The sequence below is a fragment of the Oncorhynchus masou genome, chromosome 25, assembly GCF_036934945.1.
Source record: "Oncorhynchus masou masou isolate Uvic2021 chromosome 25, UVic_Omas_1.1, whole genome shotgun sequence".
In the NCBI taxonomy this organism is placed as follows: domain Eukaryota; kingdom Metazoa; phylum Chordata; class Actinopteri; order Salmoniformes; family Salmonidae; genus Oncorhynchus; species Oncorhynchus masou.
This window is the reverse complement of record NC_088236.1, coordinates 23,248,262-23,272,038: the sequence shown is the minus strand read 5'-3', so window position 1 is coordinate 23,272,038 and position 23,777 is coordinate 23,248,262. Positions and strand designations below refer to the sequence as shown.

Here is a 23,777-nt window from a genome sequence, read left to right as displayed (position 1 = left end):
ATAAAAAGTTTAGCTAGCTAAATGACGACATACAAACAGCCCCAGGTTGTTTCTTTAAAGGGCAGCTCCAGCAGCTGAGGGGATTCTCTTCATTAACCAAGATCTAAATGCTTTTGTATACCCATTTCTGGTACAATTAAAAACCATGGCGCCAGGACATGACTAATACAACTCTAACTGCTCTCCAACATGCATGAGGGATTTCTCTAAAGCAGTCATGGCTGTGGAAGTCATTGCTGTAAATGAGAATGTGTTTTGAGTCAAATTACCAGGTCAAATAAAGGGTCAAATAAAAAAATACATAAAAATATTATGCATGATGGAAATGCCCTTCTTGGCTTCCTGATAATGTTTAATCCGTGTGTTGTTGTTCCTGGTAATTAGACTTTCATTTTATTAGAAGTGTGTTTTCAATTTCCCTTTCATTAGCAGCAAGAAGTAAGAACTACACAAATGGGCTTATTGTGCTCAACAGCCACACATAGGTTTTTGAGAATAACCAATTTCTACTGTGTAACCTATTTCACAGAGATGTACAGTATGTTGCAACAGTATATCATAAAGTATTGTGTGTGTATGTTTGTTTTTTCAATACAGAATGCTTTCAAGCTGAGCATTTTTTTTAATTGCACAAGTAATAAAAAAAACAGTGCTTTTCCTTTGAGTTTAGTTGACTAGATTGAGGGGAATTTTCATAGAGAAAGATGTTTTATATGTATGGGAATTGAAACCTTCCTGGAGGGAACTAGAGATGTGAATCAAGCTGGTAGAGTACAACGGTGATACTCATTTAGTCACCTGGCATGGATAATATTACACCCTGCTAGAACTGGTACTAGCAGCGTGTGCTACTGTTGTCTCCCCATGGGATCGACCAAGAGAACAACCTGTAAATTACACCTTTTGATACTGTATGTTGTTCTTGTTCTATTAAACAACCATGATGGCACCTCGGCAGGACAGAGGCTCACAGCACAGCAGCACAAGGATCTCTGCTCTTCTCGTCTTCCTTCCTTATTCTCCCACTGGCTTTTGTATGGCTGCATTTCTCTTCGTCAGTTGGAATCGATGCCAGGTGCTGCACCTTGAACGGCCCTCACCCTCCCTCCGTCTCGTTCCCTCCGTGTCTCGCTCGCTCACCCTCCCCCTCTCTGTAGAATGGTGATAATGCTGCACATCAAGGCAGCTACACCCAAACCTTTCACTGGGTCTCATCAGGGACCAACCAAGGCCTCCAGCTGAGTCAACAGGCAGGCCATCAGCAGCAGCACACTAGTGGAGGAGGAGGAGGACTGACTGGCAGACTATCCCATTCACGGCTACCATCTCATTCATGGGGGGAATCTTTGTTACACTGGCCAACTTCAAAGACCCAACAGTTGTGCCATCTCCCTTGGAGGGTCATAAAAGGACAATTCTTGCCATTGTGCAGAATGTGCATGGTCTAGTTTATGTTTATGCTTGAGAACTGCATGTCTCAGGTTGTCAGGGAAATATATTTATAACACAAAACGTGTCTGACAAAGGTATCTTTATGACTCATTTCTTTCTGCATGGCTTGCTTTACCTGAAGATGTTGCACAGGTGAACTACAGGGATCATGAAGAGACAATCATTCCCATTGTGCATGGTCTTGTTTATGTTTATGCTTGAGTCAATAGGGAAATCAATCACAAAATGTGTATGACAAAAGAAAAAAATTGAATTTCATATTGTATAATAACACAAAATCTGAATAGTTCCATGCCTGATATTACTGGATGTCAGAAGGTGAATTCACCAATTTGTAAGTCGCTCTGGATAAGAGCGTCTGCTAAATGACTTAAATGTAAATGTAATGTACTGTACATTCCTTCTCCTGTAATCCACCTGAAAACTTCCCCTGCGCCCCATACCTTTCCCTGTCTAATGTACCCATGTGGAAGAGATAGGTTACAGTCAAATTGTGTCATGAAAATCATAATTAATACTACATGTTAAACCACTTATAATGAGTTTACATGGTCCTTGACTGTGTAACATTATGGTCTCCTACCAGTATATTGGGATTTGTTAACTTTGTATCAGATACGTTATGCATACTGTACATGTTAGCCATCTATTGTACTTTTTACTGTAGGCTACATCGTCATTGGGCTATTCATGTCCCCTTTCGTTGTGAATTTGTACTTTGCAGAGGAGTTGGCGTACAAGGGCAGCACAGCAAGTTTTTCCTGTTGTCAGGTATGCCATGTGTTTTTGTTTGTTAAGAAATGTTGACAATATTTTACCGTTAGCAGTTCGCAAGTGCATGTCATGTACATAACGCCTGGCTGTCATTGAGAAAGTTGGCTAGCCTAGGCCTATAAGCTATAGTGTACATTGTGTTTGTTATTGTACTGTTATGTGAAGCAATATTATTGTTACAGTGCATTCGGAAAGTATTCAGACCCCTTGACTTTTTCCACATTTTGTTACGTTACAGCCTTATTCTAAAATGTATAAATGTTTGTATTTTTGGTCGGGGCCTCTCGAGTGGCACAGCGGTCTAAGGCACTGCATTGCAGTGCTACAGGCGTCACTGCAGATCTGGGTTCGATCCCGGGCTGTATCACAAATGGCCATGATTGGGAGTCCCATAGGGGGGCCACGACCGGGAGACCCATGAGGCAGTGCACAATTTGCCCAGCGTTGTCCGGTTAGGGGAGGATTTGGCCGGCTGGGATATCCTTGTCCCATTGTGCTCTAGCGACTCCTTGTGGCGGCCAGGTGCATGTACACTGACTTCGGTCGCCAGCTGTACGTGTTTCCTCCGACACATTGGTGCGGCTGGCTTTCGGTTTAAGCGAGCAGTGTGTCAAGAAGCAACGGCTCTTGACCTTAGCCTCTCTCGAGTCCGTACGGGAGTTGCAATGATGTGACAAGACTGTAACTACCAATTGGATATCACGAACTTGGAGGTTTCTCCAGAGATGTTAGATTAGATTCAAGTCCGAGCTTTGGCTGGGCCACTCAAGGACATTCAGAGACTTGTCCCGAAGCCACTCCCGTGTTGTCTTGGCTGTGTGCTTAGGGTCGTTGTCCTGCTGGAAAGTGAACCTTTGCCCCAGTCTGAGGTCCTGAGTGCTCTGGAGCAAGTTTTCATCGAGGATCTCTCTTTCCCCGCCACTGAAAAACATCCCCACAGCATGATGCTGCCACCCCCATGCTTCACCGTATGGATGGTGCCAGGTTTCTTTCAGACTTGACGCTTGGCATTCAAGCCAAAGAGTTCAAATCTTGGTTTCATCGGAACAAAGAATCTTGTTTCTCATGGTCTGAGAGTCCTTTAGGTGCCTTTTGGCAAACCTCCAAGCAGGCTCTCATGTGCCTTTTCCTGAGGAGTGGCTTCCGTCTGCTCACTCTACCATAAAGGCCTGATTGGTGGAGTGCTGCAGAGATGGTTGTTCTTCTGGAAGATTCTCCCATCTCCACAGAGGAACTCTGGAGCTTGGTTTTTGCTCTGACATGCACTGTCAACTGTGGGACCTTATATAGACAGATGTGTCTTTCCAAATCATGTCCAATCAATTGAATTTACCACAGGTGGACTTCAATAAAATAGAAACATCTAGAGGATGATCAATAGAAACAGGATGCACCTGAGCTCAATTTCGAGTCTCATAACAAAGGGTCTTAATACTTAGTATTTCTGTTTTTTATTTTTAATACATTTGCAAAAAAATATATATATATATTTTTTGCTTTGTAATTATCGGGTATTGTGTGTAGATTGATGAGGATCTTTTTTTATTTAATCAATTTCAGAAAAAGACTGTAACGTAACACAATGTACTCTCCGAATGCACTGTACAGTATATGTAAGCCGATCAAAACACAACGCAGAGGCAATCTACACCGGTCACACTTGCACAATTCTCTCTGCATGTCACCCCTGACGTACTGGTTGGCTATAAATAGGTTGCTCTGACTCCCTGATAACACAACACATATGTGACAAATGGATATCATATCACAGCAACTCTCTCTGCATGCTTTTACATACCTGAAAATTATGCATAGAGCGCTGGTGAGCACCATGGCAAAGAAGGCTGCTCCGCTCATGGCAGCCAGCAGAGAGCCCATCTTGCTGGCCCCGGCAGGGGCGTAGGCATGCCGGGGGTCATCTCCATCCGGTTCTGTCCGGTTGTGGTAGTGAAAGAGCAGGGCGAAGCCACGGCCCCAGTGGGTGGTGGTGATCAACTCCATGATGACCTCTACCATCTCCTGGCTGGAGCCAAACACCAGCTGGCTGCTGGAGGGCCGGTTGGAGCCGCAGAAGCGCGAGGAGAAAGTGAGGAGGTCTGAGATGTAGAGGACGTCGTGGGGGCAAGCATCCACCACCTGGGTCTCAGAGCTCACTGACTCATTGTCCATGGGGGGCGGAGAGGTCGGAGTGGTGGCCTTGTCTACAACCACAGCCAGGTCTGGGGCTGCTGCTCTGGGGTTAGGGGTAGGGTTCAGGTCAGGGTCGCCTCTGAGGAGAGGAGAGGTGATTGAGTTCACCGCTGCCTGGTCCCTGGGTAGGAGGTGTGAGGGGGGATGTGGGGATGCAATATCAGAGGTGGACCTTTTAGCAGAGTTGGAGACTTTGGCAATCTCCATCTTGGTGGACTGCTCTTGCACCACCACCTGCTTGACCTTGTCATGTTGGAAGGAGGACTGGGGGGCTTTCGCTCTGCCCCCCTGAGCCTGAGTTACGGGGACGTCTTTAGCCAGCATTGACATGTTTTCATCTGTGACCGGACCGCCAGACGGGTACGTTGCCCCATCGTCAGCCTCAGCATCTTCCACTTTCAAGTTAGAGATGGCAGTGTACTGGGCAGAGGGGTCGTGGCTCTCGAACACGTCAAAGTCAAATATCTCCAGTATGAGCTGGTGGCCGACGGGCACAAAGAACTGCCAGACACAGTGGGTCCCTGAGGAATAGTTATAGGGAAACCCAGGAGACAGGATGAGGCCTTGGACATCCACAACATCCACCTTCGCTCCACAATCAAAGTAGACCTGCAATAATCACATACATGGGCTTGGTGAGGTGGCCATGAGTGTACGTAAAAACGCTAGCATCTCTCATGATCGACATCTCTACTGTATACCAGCACTTGACTTACAGAAAATCAGCAGACATAAAAATAAAATAAAAAGACATGATAACGTCTAGGGACATATAATACAAATAAGGCTGCCTTTTAAACAAATAATACAGTTGAGCTGAATTGCACATTGCCTAAAAAACAATGAACTGCAACCAGACCTGAACTATTCAACCCTCCTCTTCTGCCAGCCAGTATATCAAAGCCATGGCGGTGCCTTGCATGCCTGTGCTTGGGTAACCCTGGGGAGGGTTTCTTAAAACACGCTGAGCTGGCTGTAATGCTTCCCAGGTGTGTGGGGTGGACGGTGGAAGGGGACCTCAGCCTGGCTAAGCAGTGGCAGATGTGTGGCTGGGGCTGCTGGGCCCAGAGCTCAGGTCCAGACCTTTGTAGGAGGGCTGGTGTGTTTGAGCTTTCCTCTTAGCCCAGGTTATGGACTGTGGGAACCGAGCAACGACCTAGCCGGGGCTCAACCAGCGCAGCCTCCACCACCAGACAGGTAACAAACCAGCCAATGCCCCAGGCAACATTAGTAGTCTGACTGGAAACACATTTAAAACACGGTGTGTGTGCAAAAGGAGCACCAGCACCACTGCCATCGACCAACGCCAGATAGACGCTTTGATTGCCACTCCATGGCCCATCTCATCTCTCCATATGCATGCATTTATCAAAGGCATTCCTCAGATTTTAAGAAGCCTAATCTGGATGTACTTTTCAGTCATCACTGTATGAGAGAGGCTGCTGCTAGGTTTGGCCTCAGCAATCCCCTCCGTCCTTCTGACTGCAACTCAAAGGCCTCTCTATTGCTGATACAGCTGGCAGCCTCACAGCCAGGTCAGAATGTCCCTTACAGAGCTGGAGGGCAGTAAGGACATACATATCTGTGTGTGTGTGTGTGTGTGTGTGTGTGTGTGTGTTCTGTACAGTTAATGAAAGAGGTGTTTTCAAAGCACATGAATGCATTGAATGCATTTTATTAAGGATATCACGCCAGAGGTGTAACGGTCCTGATCGCCTGACCATCACGTAACAGCATATGTAATCAATCTGTTTCAGACCTCCCTATCCTGACCACTTAATGACTCAACAATTTTGCAATATGTTGGTGAACAACATTGGACTAAAAACATTGGATCAAAACATTGCAACAGCGTATTCATCTCAGCTATTATTTCTATCCATGGGAAAATATGTATATTATATGCATGGGAAAGAGACAAGCCACTTGTGTTGAAAGAGATAAGCCATCATGTGTTGTGCTAGTAATCCAGTATGTGTTTTTGGTTTGTATTAAATACAATTGACAAATTATAATAACAGCGTATGTTAAAGTTAACTAAAGGAGTGTCTTTAAAAAGCAAAACAAATCCCTTTGGAAATGGCCTATGTGGCATCGATCGGATTCAGAAACAGTTATTCTAGTGTCAAAATTGACTATAAAGTGTAAATAGAATAAATTGTCATAAAGTCAGTCTCGTCTAAAACGGAGTTTGGAACATCCATGCGTCACAACAGGTAAATTAAGTTTGATTTGAGGATGTACAGTACCACTCAAATGTTTGGACACGCCTACTCATTCAAGGGCTTTTCGTTATTTTTACTATTTTCTACATTGTAGAATAATAGTGAAGACATCAAAACTATGAAATAACACATATGGAATCATGTAGTAACCAAAAAAGTGTTAAACAAATCCAAATATATTTTATATTTGAGATTCTTCAAAGTAGACACCCTTTGCCTTGATGACAGCTTTGCACATTCTTGGCATTCTCTCAACCAGCTTCATGATGTAGTCACCTGGAATGCATTTCAATTAACAGGTGTGTCTCGTTAAGTTAAATTGTGGAATTTCTTTCCTTCTTAATGGGTTTCAGCCAATCAGTTGTGTTGTGACAATGTAGATAGCCCTATTTGGTAAAAGACAAAGTCCATATTATGGAAATAACAGCTCAAATAAGAAAAGAGAAACAACAGTCCATCATTACTTTAAGACATGAAAGTCAGTCAATGTGGAACATTAAGAACTTTGAAAGTTTCTTCGAGTGCAGTCGCAAAACCCATCAAGCGTTATGATGAAACTGTCTCTCATGAGGACCGCCACAGGAAAGGAAGACCCAAAGTTACCTCTGCTGCAGAAGATAAGTTCATTAGAGTTGCCAGCCTCAGAAATAAATGCTACAGTTGATCTTAACATCAACTGTTCAGAGGAGACTGCGTGAATCAGACCTTCATGGTCGAATTGCACTACTAAAGGACACCAATAATAAGAAGAGACTTGCTTAGGCCCAAAAATACCAGCAATGGACATTAGACCAGTGGAAATCTGTCCTTTGGTCTGATGAGTTCAAATTGGAGATTTTTGGTTGCAACCATGTGTCTTTGTGCACCTGCATTGCTTGCTGTTTGGGTTTTAGGCTGGGTTTCTGTACAGCACTTTGTGACATCAGCTGATGTAAGAAGGGCTTTATATAAATACATTTGATGGATGATCTTTGTGAGACGCAGAGTAGGTGAACAGATGATCTCTGCATGTGTGGTTCCCACCGTGAAGTATGGGGGAGGTGTGATGGTGTGTGGGTGCTTTGCTGGTGACACTGTGATTTATTTAGAATTCAAGGCACACTTAACCAGCATGGTTACCACAGCATTCTGCAGCGATACGCCATCCCATCTGCTTTGCACTTAGTGGGACTATCATTTGTTTTTTCAACAGGACAATGACCCAACACACCTCCAGGCTGTGTAAGGGTTATTTGACCAAGAAGGAGAGTGATGGAATGCTGCATCAGATGACCTGGCCTCCACAAATCACCCAACCTCAACCCAATTGAGATGGTTTGGGATGAATTGGACAGCAGAGTGAAGGAAAAGTAGCCAACAAGTGCTCAGCATATGTGGGAACTCCTTCAAGATGGTTGGAAAAGCATTCCAGGTGAAGCTGGTTGAGAGAATGCCAAGAGTGCAAAGCTGTCATCAAGGCAAAGGGTGGCTACTTTGAAGAATCTCAAATCTCAAATATATTTTTATTTGATTAACACTTTTTTGGTTACTACATGACTCCATATGTTTTTTCATAGTGTTGACGTCTTCACTATTATTCTATAATGCAGAAAATAGTACAAATCAACGAAAACCCTTGAATGAGTAGTGTCCAAACTTTTGAGTGGTACTGTACATTTGCCCACTAACATGGGTGAGGAGCTGCAAGTGATTTCTCTCTATCCAATAGCATAGACGGTGAGACCGACCTGCCCAGCACCTCTGGCTTTGTTTCAATAAAACAACACGTTGCACATTTTTTTACTTGAGAAATACTGCACCAAACACCTTAGTTAGATGTAAAACTGTGCAACTAAAACATCCTCAGCAAAAATGTCTAAATAAATTACAGATTTCTTGACTTAGATTCATTCTGGGGATTTCGAGGGAGTGATAGGCTTCCGGGTCTACAGTGTCTCATGTGGGACAAACATCATTAACCAAACGCGGAATCAGAAACACACTTTCTGTTGCAACAGAAAAACACACGTGCCAACTGGGGTGTTCATTGGCTCTTTAAGATGAACTGAAAAGTTGTAAATGTTTTATTGCTATGGACACAGTACACTCATTGTCAAGTTTGGGCACCAAAATCAAATAATTACAGAAACTAATTCTAATTTATGCAGTGGTAAATACAATTTGATAGTGATGGAGGCTTATATAACAGTGGTAAATTATAAGAATCAAGGCACACTTTGAAGCCCAAGTAGTTCTAAGTGTTGTATAATAGCCTTTTCTTTCTCAATGCTTTATCTGCTGTTTAGTGTGAAAACATTATGTCATAGTAAGGTGCAAAAGAGAAAATGGCCTTAGACTTACTAGGAACTCATGTCATGAGCGCCACAACAACAATACATAAATTACGCGGATGACATTTGAACTGGTCAAATGCCATTCCCAGAGAGGTTGCAGAAAGTAAGCCAATTTCCGTGTTTGCTCTACGGTGTTGTGCAGTGTAGTGGTATTGTGCCATACCCTATAGAATGAAGGGAACAGCTTGACAACATGGGGGGGAAGGGAGGGGTGTGTTTGTCTGTCTCTGTGACCAATATAAGTGTCCAAATCCACATTCGTGTAGCCAGGCTCTTTCTATTGACAGTGTGTGGGCTACATAGAAAGAGAGAGAACTTTGTCAGGGAAGGAGGGACAGGGAATGTCATTTTCCTGGCTCTGGCTGCACTAGGACTGGCTATCTGGAGGACCGCCACCCTCACTGTGGTGTGATGTACATGGTAGACTACACATGAATGGCCTCAAAGTGCCACAGTGTAAAATGCAAATGGGACATTCTTATAATGCCAAACATCCCAGTTCTGTTACATCACAGACACAGGCCTCTCCACTGGCAGTCGCAGCCAGGGCAGCATTATTCAAGGAAGCCTTTTCTCATGGGGAACAATGGGCAGCAGTGCTGTTTGGTTGCACCACTTCATGGTGGGATGGGAGATAACACTTTAATGAAGTGATGTTAATAAGTAGGAGCAGGCAGAAAGTTTACAGAAGACCCTGCTGGTCGGTCATTGGACCCGAGTTGTGCCACACAAGGAGATTGACTAGACGATCCCTGTACAAAAGCAGAGAAACCAAGCATATAATGCTGTAGAATGACTTGTGCATTGGAATGTCAAATGCAAACCTGTGATTAGTTTGAGGTTGACCATAATATTGATATTGTTAAGCAACTTGAATCCTTTGTCAGAACAACATTTCCAGAACTGCAAATTACCTGAAATATAGTTTGAACTTTATACAAAGCCTACTAAAAGAATATCCCTATGATTGATTTGCTGTTTGGAATATGAATTTTGAACACAATTCCAATCTATAAATCATAAAAAACTCTCCCTAACAACTGAAGAGCTTACTGAGGAATTGAAACAGGTTAGTGAGTATACAACTAGTATGATGAAAGCCCCAGCTAAAACCTTTGACACAGAGGCTCAACTTCCCATTGCGTTCACTGTCACACGCTCACTCATTCCCTTCCCTCACATGCACAAACAGCCCCTGACTGGCTCCTAAACAGCCAGACGGGCCCCTCAAGGGGGCAGGGATCCTCCCAGGCGCTGTTTACTGGAGTAGAAAAGTGACACTGCTCCACAGGCTGACGCTTCAGCTATGCCAACTCCCAGATGAAGTGTTATATAACCCAGGGCTCAGAAGCTCCTCTGTATGTCTGTCGCAGTCATTTAGCCACTGTTGCTGGTCAGGTCAGACACAGACAGAAATCTAGAGCATAGACATTTGTGTTATTTCTACTGTGGAGAATACTGAATCTGTGTGTCATAGAAGCACCATACTAAGACACAACATCCTTGCACCCGGTGTTGTCTGTCCACAGATGTGAAAAGGCACTGATACACGAGCCCACAACTTGTACAATACAGTGCCTTCAGAAAGTATTCACACTGACTTTTTCCACAGCATTATTCTAAAACGTATAAAATTGTTTTTTTTCCCTCATCAAATCTACACACAATTCCACATAATGACAAAGCAAAAACAGGATTGTAGTGTTGCTTCCATGCTGTGTTATGTGTTGCTACCTTGCTGTGTTGTTGTCCTAGGTCTCTCTTTATGAAGTGTTGTGTTGTCTCTCTTGTTGTGATGAGTGTTTTGTCCTATTTTATATTGTTTTTATCTTTATTTTTTAATCCCATGCCCCCGTCCCCGCAGGAAGCCTTTTGCCTTTTGGTAGGCCGTCATTGTAAAGAAGAATTTGTTCTTAAATAACTGACTTACCTAGTTAAATAAAATAACAATAATTTCTTAGAAATTTAAAAAGTATTCAGACCCTTCACTCAGTACTTTGTTGAAGCATCTTTGGCAGTGATTACAGCCTTGAGTCTTCTTGGGTATGATGCCACAAGCTTGCCACACCTGTATTTGGGGAGTTTCTCCCATTCTGCTCTGCAGATCCTCTCAAGCTCTGTCAGGTTGGATGGGAGCATTGCTGAACAACTATTTTCAGGTCTCTCCAGATATGTTAGATCGGGTTCAAGTCCGGGCCACTCAAGGACATTCAGAGCCACTTCTACGTTGTCTTGACTGTGTCCTTAGGGTTGTTGTCCTGTTGGAAGGTGAACCTTTGCCCCAGTCTGAGGTCCTGAGCGCTCTAGAGAAGGTTGTCATCAAGGTTGTTCATCTTTGCCTCGATCCTGACTAGTCTCCCTGACGCTGAAAAACATCCCTGCCACCACCATGCTTCACCATAGTGATGGTGCCAGGTTACTTCCAGATGTGATGCTTGGCATTCAGGCCAAAGAGTTCAATCATGGTTTCATCAGACCAGAAAATCTTGTTTAAAATGGTCTGAGAGTCTTTAGGTGCTAACTCCAAGCAGGCCGTCATGTGACTTTTACTGAGGAGTGGCTTCCGTCTGGCTACCATAAAGGCCTGATTGGTGGAGTGCTGCAGAGATGGTTGTCTTTCTGGAAGGCTCTCCCATCTACAGAGAGGAACTGTAGAGCTCTGTCAGAGTGACCATCGGGTTCTTGGTCCCCTCCCTGACCAAGGCCCTTCTCCCCCGATTGCTCAGTTTGACAGCTCTAGGAAGAGTCTTTGTGGTTCCAAACGTCTTCCGTTTAAGAATGATGGAGGTCACTGTGTTCTTTGGGACCTTTGTCATTATGGGGTATAGTATGTAGATTGCTGAGGAATTGTTTTTATGTAATCTATTTTAGAATATGGCTGTAACGTAACAAAATGTGGAAAAAGTCAAGGGGTTTGAATACTTTCTGAAGGCACTCTAAGCATGGTGTGGTGGTGTATGCAGGTATCCCAAGCCCTCAGCTTCACTCAGGTTGAGTTTACAAACAATTGGTGAGCTTCCTGGTTGGGCTCTAGCTGAAGCTGCCCCCACTGACCTGGGAGAGCACAGTCCTCATGCTCTAAATCACCACACAAAATTCTGACCTTTTCAAATTACCATCAAGGCCACGATAATCTTTGGTCGTCAATGTTGGGGCCACACATTTTCTCTGCTCCGCATGAGACAGTGGAATGTTCAACATTGTAGTGGTGGTGATGGACCCTCCAACTCCACATAGATATGTGGCTGAGTGGGCGGGATGTTGGATAGGGGGTTCCACATTTGTGGTGCACACACCAATTAACATAGTTTTCCCTGTATTTTTCTTCCTCTCTGGATAGGAGGTTGCACTAACAGTCATTAACTAAGGACGCCTAGCCTAGAAATTAAAGCATGTTGATGAGATGCAGTCAGTCAGAGTTATGTCTCCATGGTGGTTCGGACCAATTTGGAGAAATAATTTCCAGATTTGGAATGTGATCCAGGCAGTGAATGGATGCATCCTCAGTAATTAATCTCTCAGCAGCTGAGCGAGTAGCCCCAACATACAGGATGACAACAACACACACAGCCAGAACAGCCAAGCCAGCTAGCTGGGCAGCTGGAGCTCTCGCTCACTCCCTCTGCCTGGCCCATTCATCTCATTTAAAGTAACGGTACAGTTTATTTACCATCATGCCAACCTCACCGTCTGACCAATATGTGTTTACAGTATGAACTAGTCTCTTTATGGACTTTAGACATTTAGCTAGGGGATGAATTCCTCAGTGAATGCTTGTTTAAAAATCAACATTAGAATAAGCAGTGAAATTATGTAAAGATACTGTAATATTTCATAACTTCAAATGTCAAACATGCTCTCATTTGTCTAGATGTTAGGGTGGTTCTCATTTGTCTAAATGTTCGGGTGGTGGATTTATCAAAGTTGAAAGATTCCCCTTTGGGGGTGGATGCAATGAATTCCAAGCCTGTTTACTCTGTTCCAAAAATCAACTTTATACAAAAGAGGACAAGAGGACAAAGGCATCATTTAGAGTGCCCCATCAGGCAGATAATTGAAAAGATAGTGAGCACCCTACGCACACAGAAACTAAAGCTGGGGACGCTGACAATTCAATATACCAAGGGCTTTTGTTGTTCAGTTCTAAGAATTCTACTGCTCACCGCCACTCAGTCACAGTGGATGGGGACGAGTCTTGACAGTTTGTAGGCTTAGAGATTCTCCTTCCTAGTGTTGTAGTAGTGGGTGGTCATAACTAATATTTATTTTAAAATTACCCAAGGGAGAACTCTGCAATGAAAAAACAAAATAAATTTAAAAAAGATTTAAAAAGGATTAAAAGGAAAATGTTGATAAAGAAACAAAACCCAGATTATCTCCAACAACACTTCAATCAAAACTAGAATGAAGCAAATTGCGATACTGAAACCAAAATGGCCGCACTTGTAATCCAATGAAATCACACACAATTGCACATTTTCTAGGAGATAAATTGGCATTTCCATACAGTACATTCGGAAAGGATTCCGACCACTTGACTTTTTCCACATTTCGTTACGTTACAGCCTTCTTCTAAATGGTGTACAACCATGGTGCAGACAGATAGGGCAGCCGTGCTTCTAGTTTCTAGGCAACTTTGCAGTATTTTTTATTTTATTTGTTAATTCTTACATTATTAGCCCAGAAAATGTTTCTTAATTCCGTTCCTTTACTTTAGATGTGTGTATTGTTGTGAATTATCAGATATTACTTACTAGATATTACTATACTGTTGGAGCTAGAATCACAAGCATTTCGCTACACCCGCAATAACATCTGCTAAACACGTGTATGTGACCAATACAAGTTTATTAAATTGCCCCCATCAACACAATACCACATAATGACAAAGCAAAAAACAGGATTTTAGACAAGTTTGCAAATGTATTACAAAACAAACCTGAAATAATCACATTTACATAAGTATTCAGACCCTTTACGCAGTACTTTGTTGAAGCACCTTTGGCAGGGATTACAGCCTAGAGTCTCCTTGGGTGTGACGCTATAAGCTTGGCACAACTGTATTTGGGGGGTTTCTCCCATTCTTCTTTGAAGATCCTCTTAAGCTCTGTCAGGTTGGATGAGGAGAGTTGCCGCATAGCTTTTTTCAGGTCTCTCCAGAGATGTTCGATTTGGTTTAAGTCCGGGCTCTGGCTGGGCCACTCAAGGACATTCAGTTACTTGTCCCGAAGCCACTCCTGCATTGTCTTGGCTGTGTGCTTGGGGTCTTTGTCCTGTTGGCAGGTGAACCTTCGCCCCAGTCTAAGGTCCTGAAGAAGGTTTTCATCAAGGATCTCTCTGTACCTTGCTCTATTTATCTTTCACCTCGATCCTGACTAGTCTCCCAATCCCTGACACTGAAAAACATCCCCACAGCATGATACTGCCACCACCATGCTTCACCATATGCATGATGCCAGGTTTCCTCCAGACACGACGCTTGGCATTCAGGCCAAAGAGTTCAATCTTGGTTTTATCAGACCAGAGAATATTGTTTCTCATGGTCTGAGAGTCCTTTAGGTGCCTTTGGCTAACTCCAAGCAGGCTGTCATGCGCCTTTTACTGAGGAGTGGCTTCCGTCTGGCCACTCTACCATAAAGGCCTGATTGGTGGAGTGCTGCAGAGATGGGAGAACCTTCCAGAAGGACAACCATCTCCACAGAGGAATTCTGGAGCTCTGTCAGAGTTACCATTGGGTTCTTGGTCACCTCCCTGACCAAGGCCATTCTCCCCCAATTGCTCAGTTGGTCCGGGCAGCCAGCTCTTGGAAGAGTCTTGGTGGTTCCAAACTTCTTCCATTGAAGAATGATGGAGGCCACTGTGTTTTTGGGGACCTTCAATGCTGCAGAAATGTTTTGGTACCCTTCCCCAGATCTGTGCCTCGACACAATCCTGTCTTGGAGCTCTACGGACAATTCCTTCAACCTCATGGCTTGGTTTTTGCTCTGACAAGCATTGTCAACTGTGGGACGTTATATAGACAGGTGTGTGCCATTCCAAATCATGTCCAATCAATTGAGAGAGGCTACAGCACCAGAAACCACATAGGAAGTGGTACCACTTATTTTATGGTACCACTGCATTCTAACTGCTGCCAAAGTCGTCTGGAAGAATTTGGTGATTAAAAAGAATGCCTTCTGCTGGACTCTGGTAATCACCTGTAAGCACTGAACAGATTAGGGAAGTCTTTCCCAAATGCTAATAACTGAACATAATTAAATAGCACACTTCCATGGCCCATAGACACTATGACACAGTAATGTTATGGATTAATTTGGTCATGTGACGCCTCTGTCTTATATTTCATATACAGTACAGTGGCGATCAATAGCTTAATTCTCCCCAGATAAATAGCATAAATATATGTGCAGTAAGTCAATGCTACAGTGTCAGATGTTCACATACAGAACACTTAGAAAAGGAGAGCAGATATTAATAATAATGTAGCCTACATACTGGTTTCTTCCTAGTTTGGACCAAATTGAGAAGAAACCCAAACCAGAGTGTCACCTGGACTGCTTCTGCTGCACCATCTTTTGCACAACCATACTGCTAAACCAGTGGAGGCTGCTGAGGGGAGGGCGGCTAATAATAATGGCTGGAATGGTGTCAATGGAGTGGTATCAACCACATGCAAACCACATCTTTGATGTGTTTAATACCATTCCATTGACTCCATTCCAGCCATTATTATGAGCCGTCCTCCCCTCAGCAGCCTCCACTGTACTAAACATGTTTCAGGTGTGTTACACCCCCAAACCCCACCTTAGTGTGAATGTGGAAACCCAATAACCAGGAAAAAGCCACTGATGCAATCCAGTGCCATGTAACACGGATAATGAATTGTAAGGGAACGGTTGGTTTACACTTAAATACTACTGTACTAGGAACCGTGTCAGACAGAAACTGCTGTGTGTTGTTTAACAGAGAGCAGGAGTAAGGTTTCTCTACACTACAGTATGTACAGGGTGATTTATGAGAGTTCAGGAATAAAGTCATGAAATCCATGTCAGTGTCAGGCAGTGGGGGTTGTTTTCACCACAAAGTGAGAGTGAGTCAGACTCAGACCAACAGGAGGTGAACATGCCCTGCTCTGGCTTCATCCATGTGGTTCTCATTTCACTGCTCTCTCTGTCTGACTCTGCATGCCATTGCCTTTAACTCTACTAGATATAGTTGAGGACAAAAAATTGAGTGCATGCTCAGTGTCATGGGATGTTTTCCTCCCCATGGTTGGAAAATGCAGCCTTACAGAGAGTACTGCCAGCTGATTATCAAGAAGTGCAGACATCTGGCTATAGCCTAATATTGATGTATATTTTTGTGTAATATCTTACAGTTGCATTAAATTGACAAAATTATCAACTGGAAAAATCACATAAAATAATGACTTATTTTCCTCAATTTACCAACCCAGCATGACTTTGAACTTGGGGTGATTACTATTGGAAGCTTCCTATTGAAATGTCAATAAGCTTTTTGTAGCACTCGATAGCATAGTAGATCATTTTATAAGTTAATGATATTAGATAAATAAAAAGTGATTGTTAACATAAAACTATGCTCAAACTTGTGTAGAGATGAGCCCTGTGTATTCCCGGGTGGTGTTCACATGCATACCGGACAACTACAATACTTTACAGTGCATTTAGTGCATCAAGTTCTCACAATAATTACAAATTACCCAGGAAAGTCTATATTCTGTCTTTCCCTGGGTGGAAAATAACTAGCTACACAACAACAACAAGGAAACTTAATACAGTTTAATTCTTGCTTAACAAGTTTTCAGCCAGTCACTAAACTAAAAGACCGATGACGGGTGAAACAATTCACTGCGCTTTTTTATGAGGCAAATATAGACTGTAAACAAAGAGCAGCCATGTGTTACTTACTTTCTGAGCAACACGTCCCGTGACCCATAGTAAATACGCTGTCATGAACACATGTGCCCAGAACGAGCTGTTGCAGGTCATTTTCCTTATTGTTCCTTTTCCCCGACGCACACTGAACCAAACCCCGCTCTCGCTTCCCATTCACCTGAAGTCTCGGGGGCGCGCTTTCATCGTTCGTGGACCCGCATGCAGAAATCACAGGGGGTTGTACTGAAGCGCTCACAACTTGACAGTCAGTACAATTTGCCCACAGTCATTTTGACAAAACGTACACTTTCAATGCACCATGCGTGGGATTATGAATAGTAACCTACATTTTCTTGTAGTAGGTAATCTGCAGACCATTGATTTGGAGTAACTTTACATGATTGTGATGTGATTAAGGAACAGAGCACCACCACCTGTTCCTTAAAAGCCCAGGCAACTTGGTAGCAGGGTAATAGTACTCTAATTTAGGAGGTCCCGTGCACAACCCCAATGTGAACATGGGTAGCTTACTCTTGCATTGGTGCCACCAATTAAGCGGGGGTGCACAAAGTGAGCTTGACCCAGTGTAGGTGTAGATATAATGACTTTATGAATGTGTAGAAAATTGAGAATGGAAAACTGGAGCGGAACAGGGCTGAACCATGGGACCTCTATTTAGGGAGAGAGTCCACTACCACCTGTGCCATAAAAGCCCAACCCTTTTGGCAAAGGCAATATACAATCATATAGGAAGGCTACACTTCTAAGCCTATGGCTGCATTTACACAGGTAGCCCAATTCTAATCTTTTTTCCACTAATTAGTATTTTGACAAATCACATCAGATCTTTTCACATCAAATACATTACTTGACTTATGAAGAGTTGAGAAAACATTTGTGTAAAGTTGTCAAAAGCATATTTACAAATGCCCTGAAGATGATCTGTATCACATGGAGTTAATGAGATTATCTGATATTCTGATTATAGAACAAAATGCTCACTAAACTGTTTATCATATTGTTTGGCTGGCTTTAACAACTTTAAGGGCAAATCAGGAGGGAGTCTCATCTATTGTCTGCCCTGTCAATTTTAAGTAATCATTCCTGAGCATACTCACTCATATGCACGTCAGTGAGTACATGGGACAGTCTTGTGGTGGAACAAGATACTGCACTGCACATTTCTTGGTAATGACATGTGCAGGCCAGGGTAATCCTTATGTAGCCTTCCTGTTGATAGTATTGCTACCAAGAGGTCTTGGCTTTTATGTTAATTGTGAGAGAAAAAAACATATTTAAAAAACAGATTAAAAATAGGACTGAGAGCCTTAGATTACAACTAGCTCAAGGGACGTAATAGTTGCTATCTGCCACTGAGGGGGGCATTTTAACGGAAATGTAGCAGGAAGCGAGTAATAAACAGTGATGCCTATGAAGATTAGGAGGTAGAGTCATTGTCTTTGGTACCTTGGTCTTAGAAACACACATTTGTGCATTCATACCAGGTAAGGGACAGAGACCAAAATCCCACACACATGGCTCCTCATCTCTCCTCCTCCCTCCTCCACCTCATCTTCTCCAGACTCGCAAGTAAGGGTATGTGTATATATGATCAAATGATCAGCATTGCTTTTAATCTGAAGATTATTACAAGTTTGGTTGCTGTTTCCTACTAAACATTGTAACTTTAAACACATTCTTTTTGCCAAGGTTGGGGTCAGTCAATTCATGAGTACATTTATAAAATTGACACCAACCCTGGTTCTTTTACTAAGAACCAAGCTTCTTTATCCCACATATTCCCCCTACAAAGTTAGTCTGCAAATCCAAACATTCAGTGAAATGAAACAATATAGTTGTTGTTTTTTATTAAACAATTTTTCATTTTTTCATATTCAATACAAAAGAATCACACAATACACCAAACTATACAGGAGCCCATTGGGCCACAACACATAAAATACAAAAATAATAATCAATAAGACAAACCAACAACCCAAGCAAACAGAAAAATACAAACAAAATGCATAGGGAGATAATTTAATTTCTTCGGATAAGTGGTACTTCGTGGCCATGATATTCCTTTATGTAAAAACCAGAATCGTTCCCATATCTTTTTGGAGTCTGTATTATGTTTCTCCAGCCTTTTGGCAAACAAGATTTCATAACATGTTTTTATCAACATATTGAAACATCCCAATGGGCACACCACACCATTTAAATGTGGATATAATGTTGAAGATCTGACATGTTTCTTGTTGTTTTTTTACCCCTTTTTCTCCCCAATTTCTTGTTACAGTCTTTCTCATCGCTGCAACTCCCGTACGGACTCGGGAGAGGCAACGGTTGAGAGCCGTGTGTACTCCGAAACACAACCCAACCAAGCCAAACCGCACAGCATCTTAACACAATGCCCATTAAATCCAGAAGCCAGCCGCACCAATGTGTCAGAGGAAACACTGTACACCTGACAACCGTGTCAGAGTGCACTGCGCCCAAACCGAAGTGGTGCAGGAAAGGTGGCTCTCGTGTGAAGTGGAATTCTGGGACTTTAGATGGAACATTAGTACAATTACAACAGTTCAAGGATTCCACCAAAACAAATTTCTTATTGGTGATCATGAGTGGACTGAAGATAAGAAATACTGTCTGGTACTGGTGTAGTGTGAGAAACCTGAAGATGCCTGTTCACATCACAGTCGATCCACAAACCACAACCCAGATTTTCCCACCACTTGCACCAATGAGTGCAGAACAATCCTTTACTGTCATTTACATTTACTTTGTCTTTATGTTATATAAAACATATGGGTCATGGATACTTATTGTTATTTTCATGTATATTCAGTTGATCCTGTGTCTTCCTGGAACACTGGTCAATGAATAATGCAATTATTTTTATCCCACAAAACAGGACAAACTCCAACCACTTAACAACCATCTGCCCCTCCAAACACGGACCCTTCAAACTCAAGAAGCTGAAGGGAGCGTTGAGATTGACTACCAGAGGTTACCACTCGTTTAGCTGTATTTCTCACTTAGACCTACTCATGCCAAATTGATGACAGTAGTAGATATTAAAATAAATATAGCCTACATTTTCAGATATTAACAAAAATGCATCTTGTATTTTGTTATTTACAGTATCCCTTCCTCCTGACTAGAATATATCTGTGCATATCCAGTAATAAGTAGCTTTATTCTTGTGAACATAAACAGATTTATCTCCAATTTATCACAACTGTATAAACAATAAAATATTACTGTGATAATTTGAATCATCCATTTATCTGTGATATTTCATGGACTGTAGTTTACAGTTTAAACATGTCTCTCCTTCAACAGTCCCATAACCCCGAGAGACCTATTCATTCCTCTGTGTCACGTTCTGACCTTAGTTCTTTTGTTATGTCTTTGTTTTAGTATGTTCAGGGCGTGAGTTGTGTGGGTGGTCTATGTTCTTTTTTTCTATGTTGTGGTTTTGTGTTTGGCCTGGTATGGTATGGTTCTCAATCAGAGGCAGGTGTCGTTCATTGTCTCTGATTGAGAATCATACTTAGGTAGCCTTTTCCCACCTGTGTTTTGTGGGTGATTATTTTCTGTTCTGTGTTTTTCGTCACCGGTCAGGACTGTTAGTTTTGTTCAGTATTCTTATTAAAACAATATGGACACTTACCAGGCTGCGCATTGGTCCTCTTCCACCCACGACGAGCATTACACTCTGGGCATCTTGGCAGTGTTGATAGCTGGTGCTTTTGTCGCTTGGACGATGTTTAGAAAGTAAAGTCTTTATTTTACTATTTTTAAACCTGATCAATTTCATTGAGTAAACAATAATTGAATGACCTCTGCACACATCCTCTGAAAAACATGTCTTCTCAGCTCTAAAGTATCAGTAAGTACTACAATTGGAGAACATTTACATCTTTCTCTCTTTTACTTCAGAGGATGAAAAGGCCAAAGACCAGCCCACAAACACATCAGTGGTAAGTTATGCTACGTTATTCTAATATTTTCTCTTCATAGTCATTGACTCAATGGTGCTGGTTTTGGATGATCATCCAAATCTCTCGAGTGTGCATTGCAGGTTAAATATTGAAGGGAACATTTTCGTTCTGTCATAATTCAATTCATCACTCACTATCTTTGTCTATAATTTACTTCCTATTAAATATATATTACAGACATGTCTAAGAGCAAAATAAAAGCAGTTTTTCAAAACCCACTGTGACAAAGCAGAGCAGAAGTAGCTTGTTTTTCAGTATATAATAAACATTCTGTGACATGGAATAAGCTCAACTGACATCTTCAGCCATGTGGTACAGACGTTTCCGGTAGAATCATTTGGCTTTAGCTTAGCTGACCATTGTGGTTTTGTGCTACACCTACAGTATTTCATATCCTTACTCAAACAAACATATGTGTTGCTTTTCTGTTCTTCTGTAGCCTGAGACTGTACACTCTTTGAGTGGTAGAGTTCATATCTCAATGTTATCAAAACCTGGTATAATCACACAGGCTATACCCTAATGTTTTACAAAAAAGCCTTAGCCTTTTGTGTTTCCACCTCCATGGCCTGGGACTTAATAGGCCATGGCCTCAGTGGACCTGCTTTCACTTGATGCCAAGGTCATGCCGCTGGGGCTTTTCTGGCGGCATTTGCAAAACAATGGTTAACTGTGAACATGAGTTTACAACTTCTCGGTTAACACCGTCTCACAAAGCAAATGTTTTGATTATAGAGGTTGTTTCTGCTTTTCACAAGTCCTCACTGTCGACCCTAGCTATGGAAACACAATTTCCCCAGCATCACATCAGGGTGTATACACTGGTGTTACAGTCAAAAAGCAGGACAAGGTTTTGTGAATACAGATCTGGTGCCTCTGCTTAACCCTGTGAGACCCACAGTTGGGTCTCACACTTCTTAGATAAAGATAGGCAGGTAGAGTGCCTTCACAAAGAATTCATACCCTCTGAATATTGTAACGGATGTCGTCTGAGGAAGAATCGGACCAAAGCGCAGCGTGGCCGTGTTCAGGACTTTTATTGAACTGAACACTGAAACAAAAATAACGTGAATAAATGACAGTCCTGTCAGGTGTAGAATACTAAACAGAAAACTACGCGCAAAACATAGGTGGGGGGGGGAAAGCTACCTAAGTATGGTTCCCAATCAGACACCGATAGTCAGCTGTCCCTGATTGAGAACCATACCCGGCCAAAACAAAAAAATACAAAACATATAAAAAAAAGGAACATAGAATGCCCACCCTGACCAAACCAATATAGAGACATAAAAAGCTCTCTAAGGTCAGGGCGTGACAGTACTACACCCCCCCCCCCCAGTACGGGGACCCTCTCTACCGACCCCGGACTGGGGACCCTCGTTGTTGCGGGCCCCGGACTGGAGGGAGGAGACGCAGAGACAGCGTGGGGCTGCCACAGGGCCCACCAGGCTGGGGAGACCTACAGGAGGCCTGGTGCATAGAGGAGGCACGGGATGAGGGGGAGCTCTGCTGCGCAGCCTTGGCACAACTCCTCCAGGCTGAATGCTTACTTTAGAGTGCAGGCACAGGTCGACCTGGGCTGTGGGGAGCACTGGAGATCTGGTGCTTACCACTTGCACCTCTCCACTTAGTTCTTAATGTTTTGTGTACTCAGTGTATTATACATGCCCCTAAGCATGATGGGGTGTTTTAATTGCTTAATTAACTCAGGAACCACACCTGTTTTATCACCTACTTTCAATTTACTTTGTACCCCTTCCCAGTTTTCTAAACATACATGCCATTGTAAACCTACATGCTCTTGGCAAAAAAAATCATTTTTTTTTGTAATCAGAGGCCTATTCAAAGTATTTATGAAGTGTAGCCTAATGTGTTTCATCGTTTGGGTCTCAGGAGTTGTGGTGTTAACATCCAGTTGTCGTTTTACCAGCAGGACCCATTTATTGACAATGATGACGTGACATACAGCACTGTCATCCTAAAGAACATGACCTGAAAAAGTACAGACCAGGGTAAGGCTGCTGCTGTTCAGATGAACTTTGTTGTGAACTGTTACTTATCCAGCTGTGTATTCTATCCATAGCCACACATTGTTAATAATTAAGCTACATACAGTAGAAGCAATACAAGTAAGGTTTGATTGTTTAAACATAATGTCATGTCTGTATCACCATTATAACTTCTTTACACGATCAACTTCCAAACAATACATTCCATCATAGCAAAATTCATAGTCCTTTTTCACCAGTACTTGTCTGTCTGTTTCCCCGCTCTAACAGGCAGCAGCTCCACCTGATGACAGCATAGTCGACCGCACAGTAGCCTGTTAAGACAGGGCAGTGCTGCCTTCCCCTTATTGTATGTAGACCGAACTGCACAGATGCTGTGACTCGTCAGAGAAAAGACAAGACAAGCTCTTTATTTTAATTTGTCTTAAATGTTTCCTTTTTTTGCTTTTCAAACACACACAACAGCACCCGCACCTGTCTATTGATTGGGTTAAATGCAGAAATCAGATTTTGATTGGACCTTTGGTGCAATTGACCAATAAAGTAATCTTAATGATGAAATAGATTTTTTTAAATTGATTTTGTATTACTATACTATTGAGCAACGGTTGGTTGATAAAATATGCATATTTGTCAAAAAGCTGTATATCATGTTCCAACTGGGTGCCTAATTAGCTACTCGATAATGGGTGTTAGTGATTATTTTAGACACCTTCAACTATTTGCAATAGTCAATTGATTAGATCTTTGATCAGTGTAATTTTAGTTTTGTGATAATGATTGTTCTTAACCATTAATTATAAACGATCTTACATGTTCAAAGACCTTTTTTGCATAAGACATCATAATGACGGTAAAGCATCCGCATAGTTATACACACTGCAACCTC

General features: G+C 42.5%; 1 protein-coding gene across 1 annotated transcript in view; it reads right to left on the bottom strand.

Moving 5' to 3' along the window:
• The window catches only part of LOC135513930 (uncharacterized), a 43,588-nt gene extending 26,549 nt beyond the window's left edge, over window positions 1–17,039 (bottom strand). Inside the window, exons 1-2 of the mRNA XM_064936968.1 lie at window positions 16,906–17,039; window positions 4,025–5,025 (exon numbers count right to left, since the gene is read on the bottom strand). Coding sequence (XP_064793040.1) covers window positions 4,025–5,025; window positions 16,906–16,986 — 1,082 coding nt within the window. The 5' untranslated portion in view covers window positions 16,987–17,039. The remainder of the gene's footprint in view (window positions 1–4,024; window positions 5,026–16,905) is intronic.
• Between the last annotated feature and the right edge of the window lie 6,738 nt (window positions 17,040–23,777).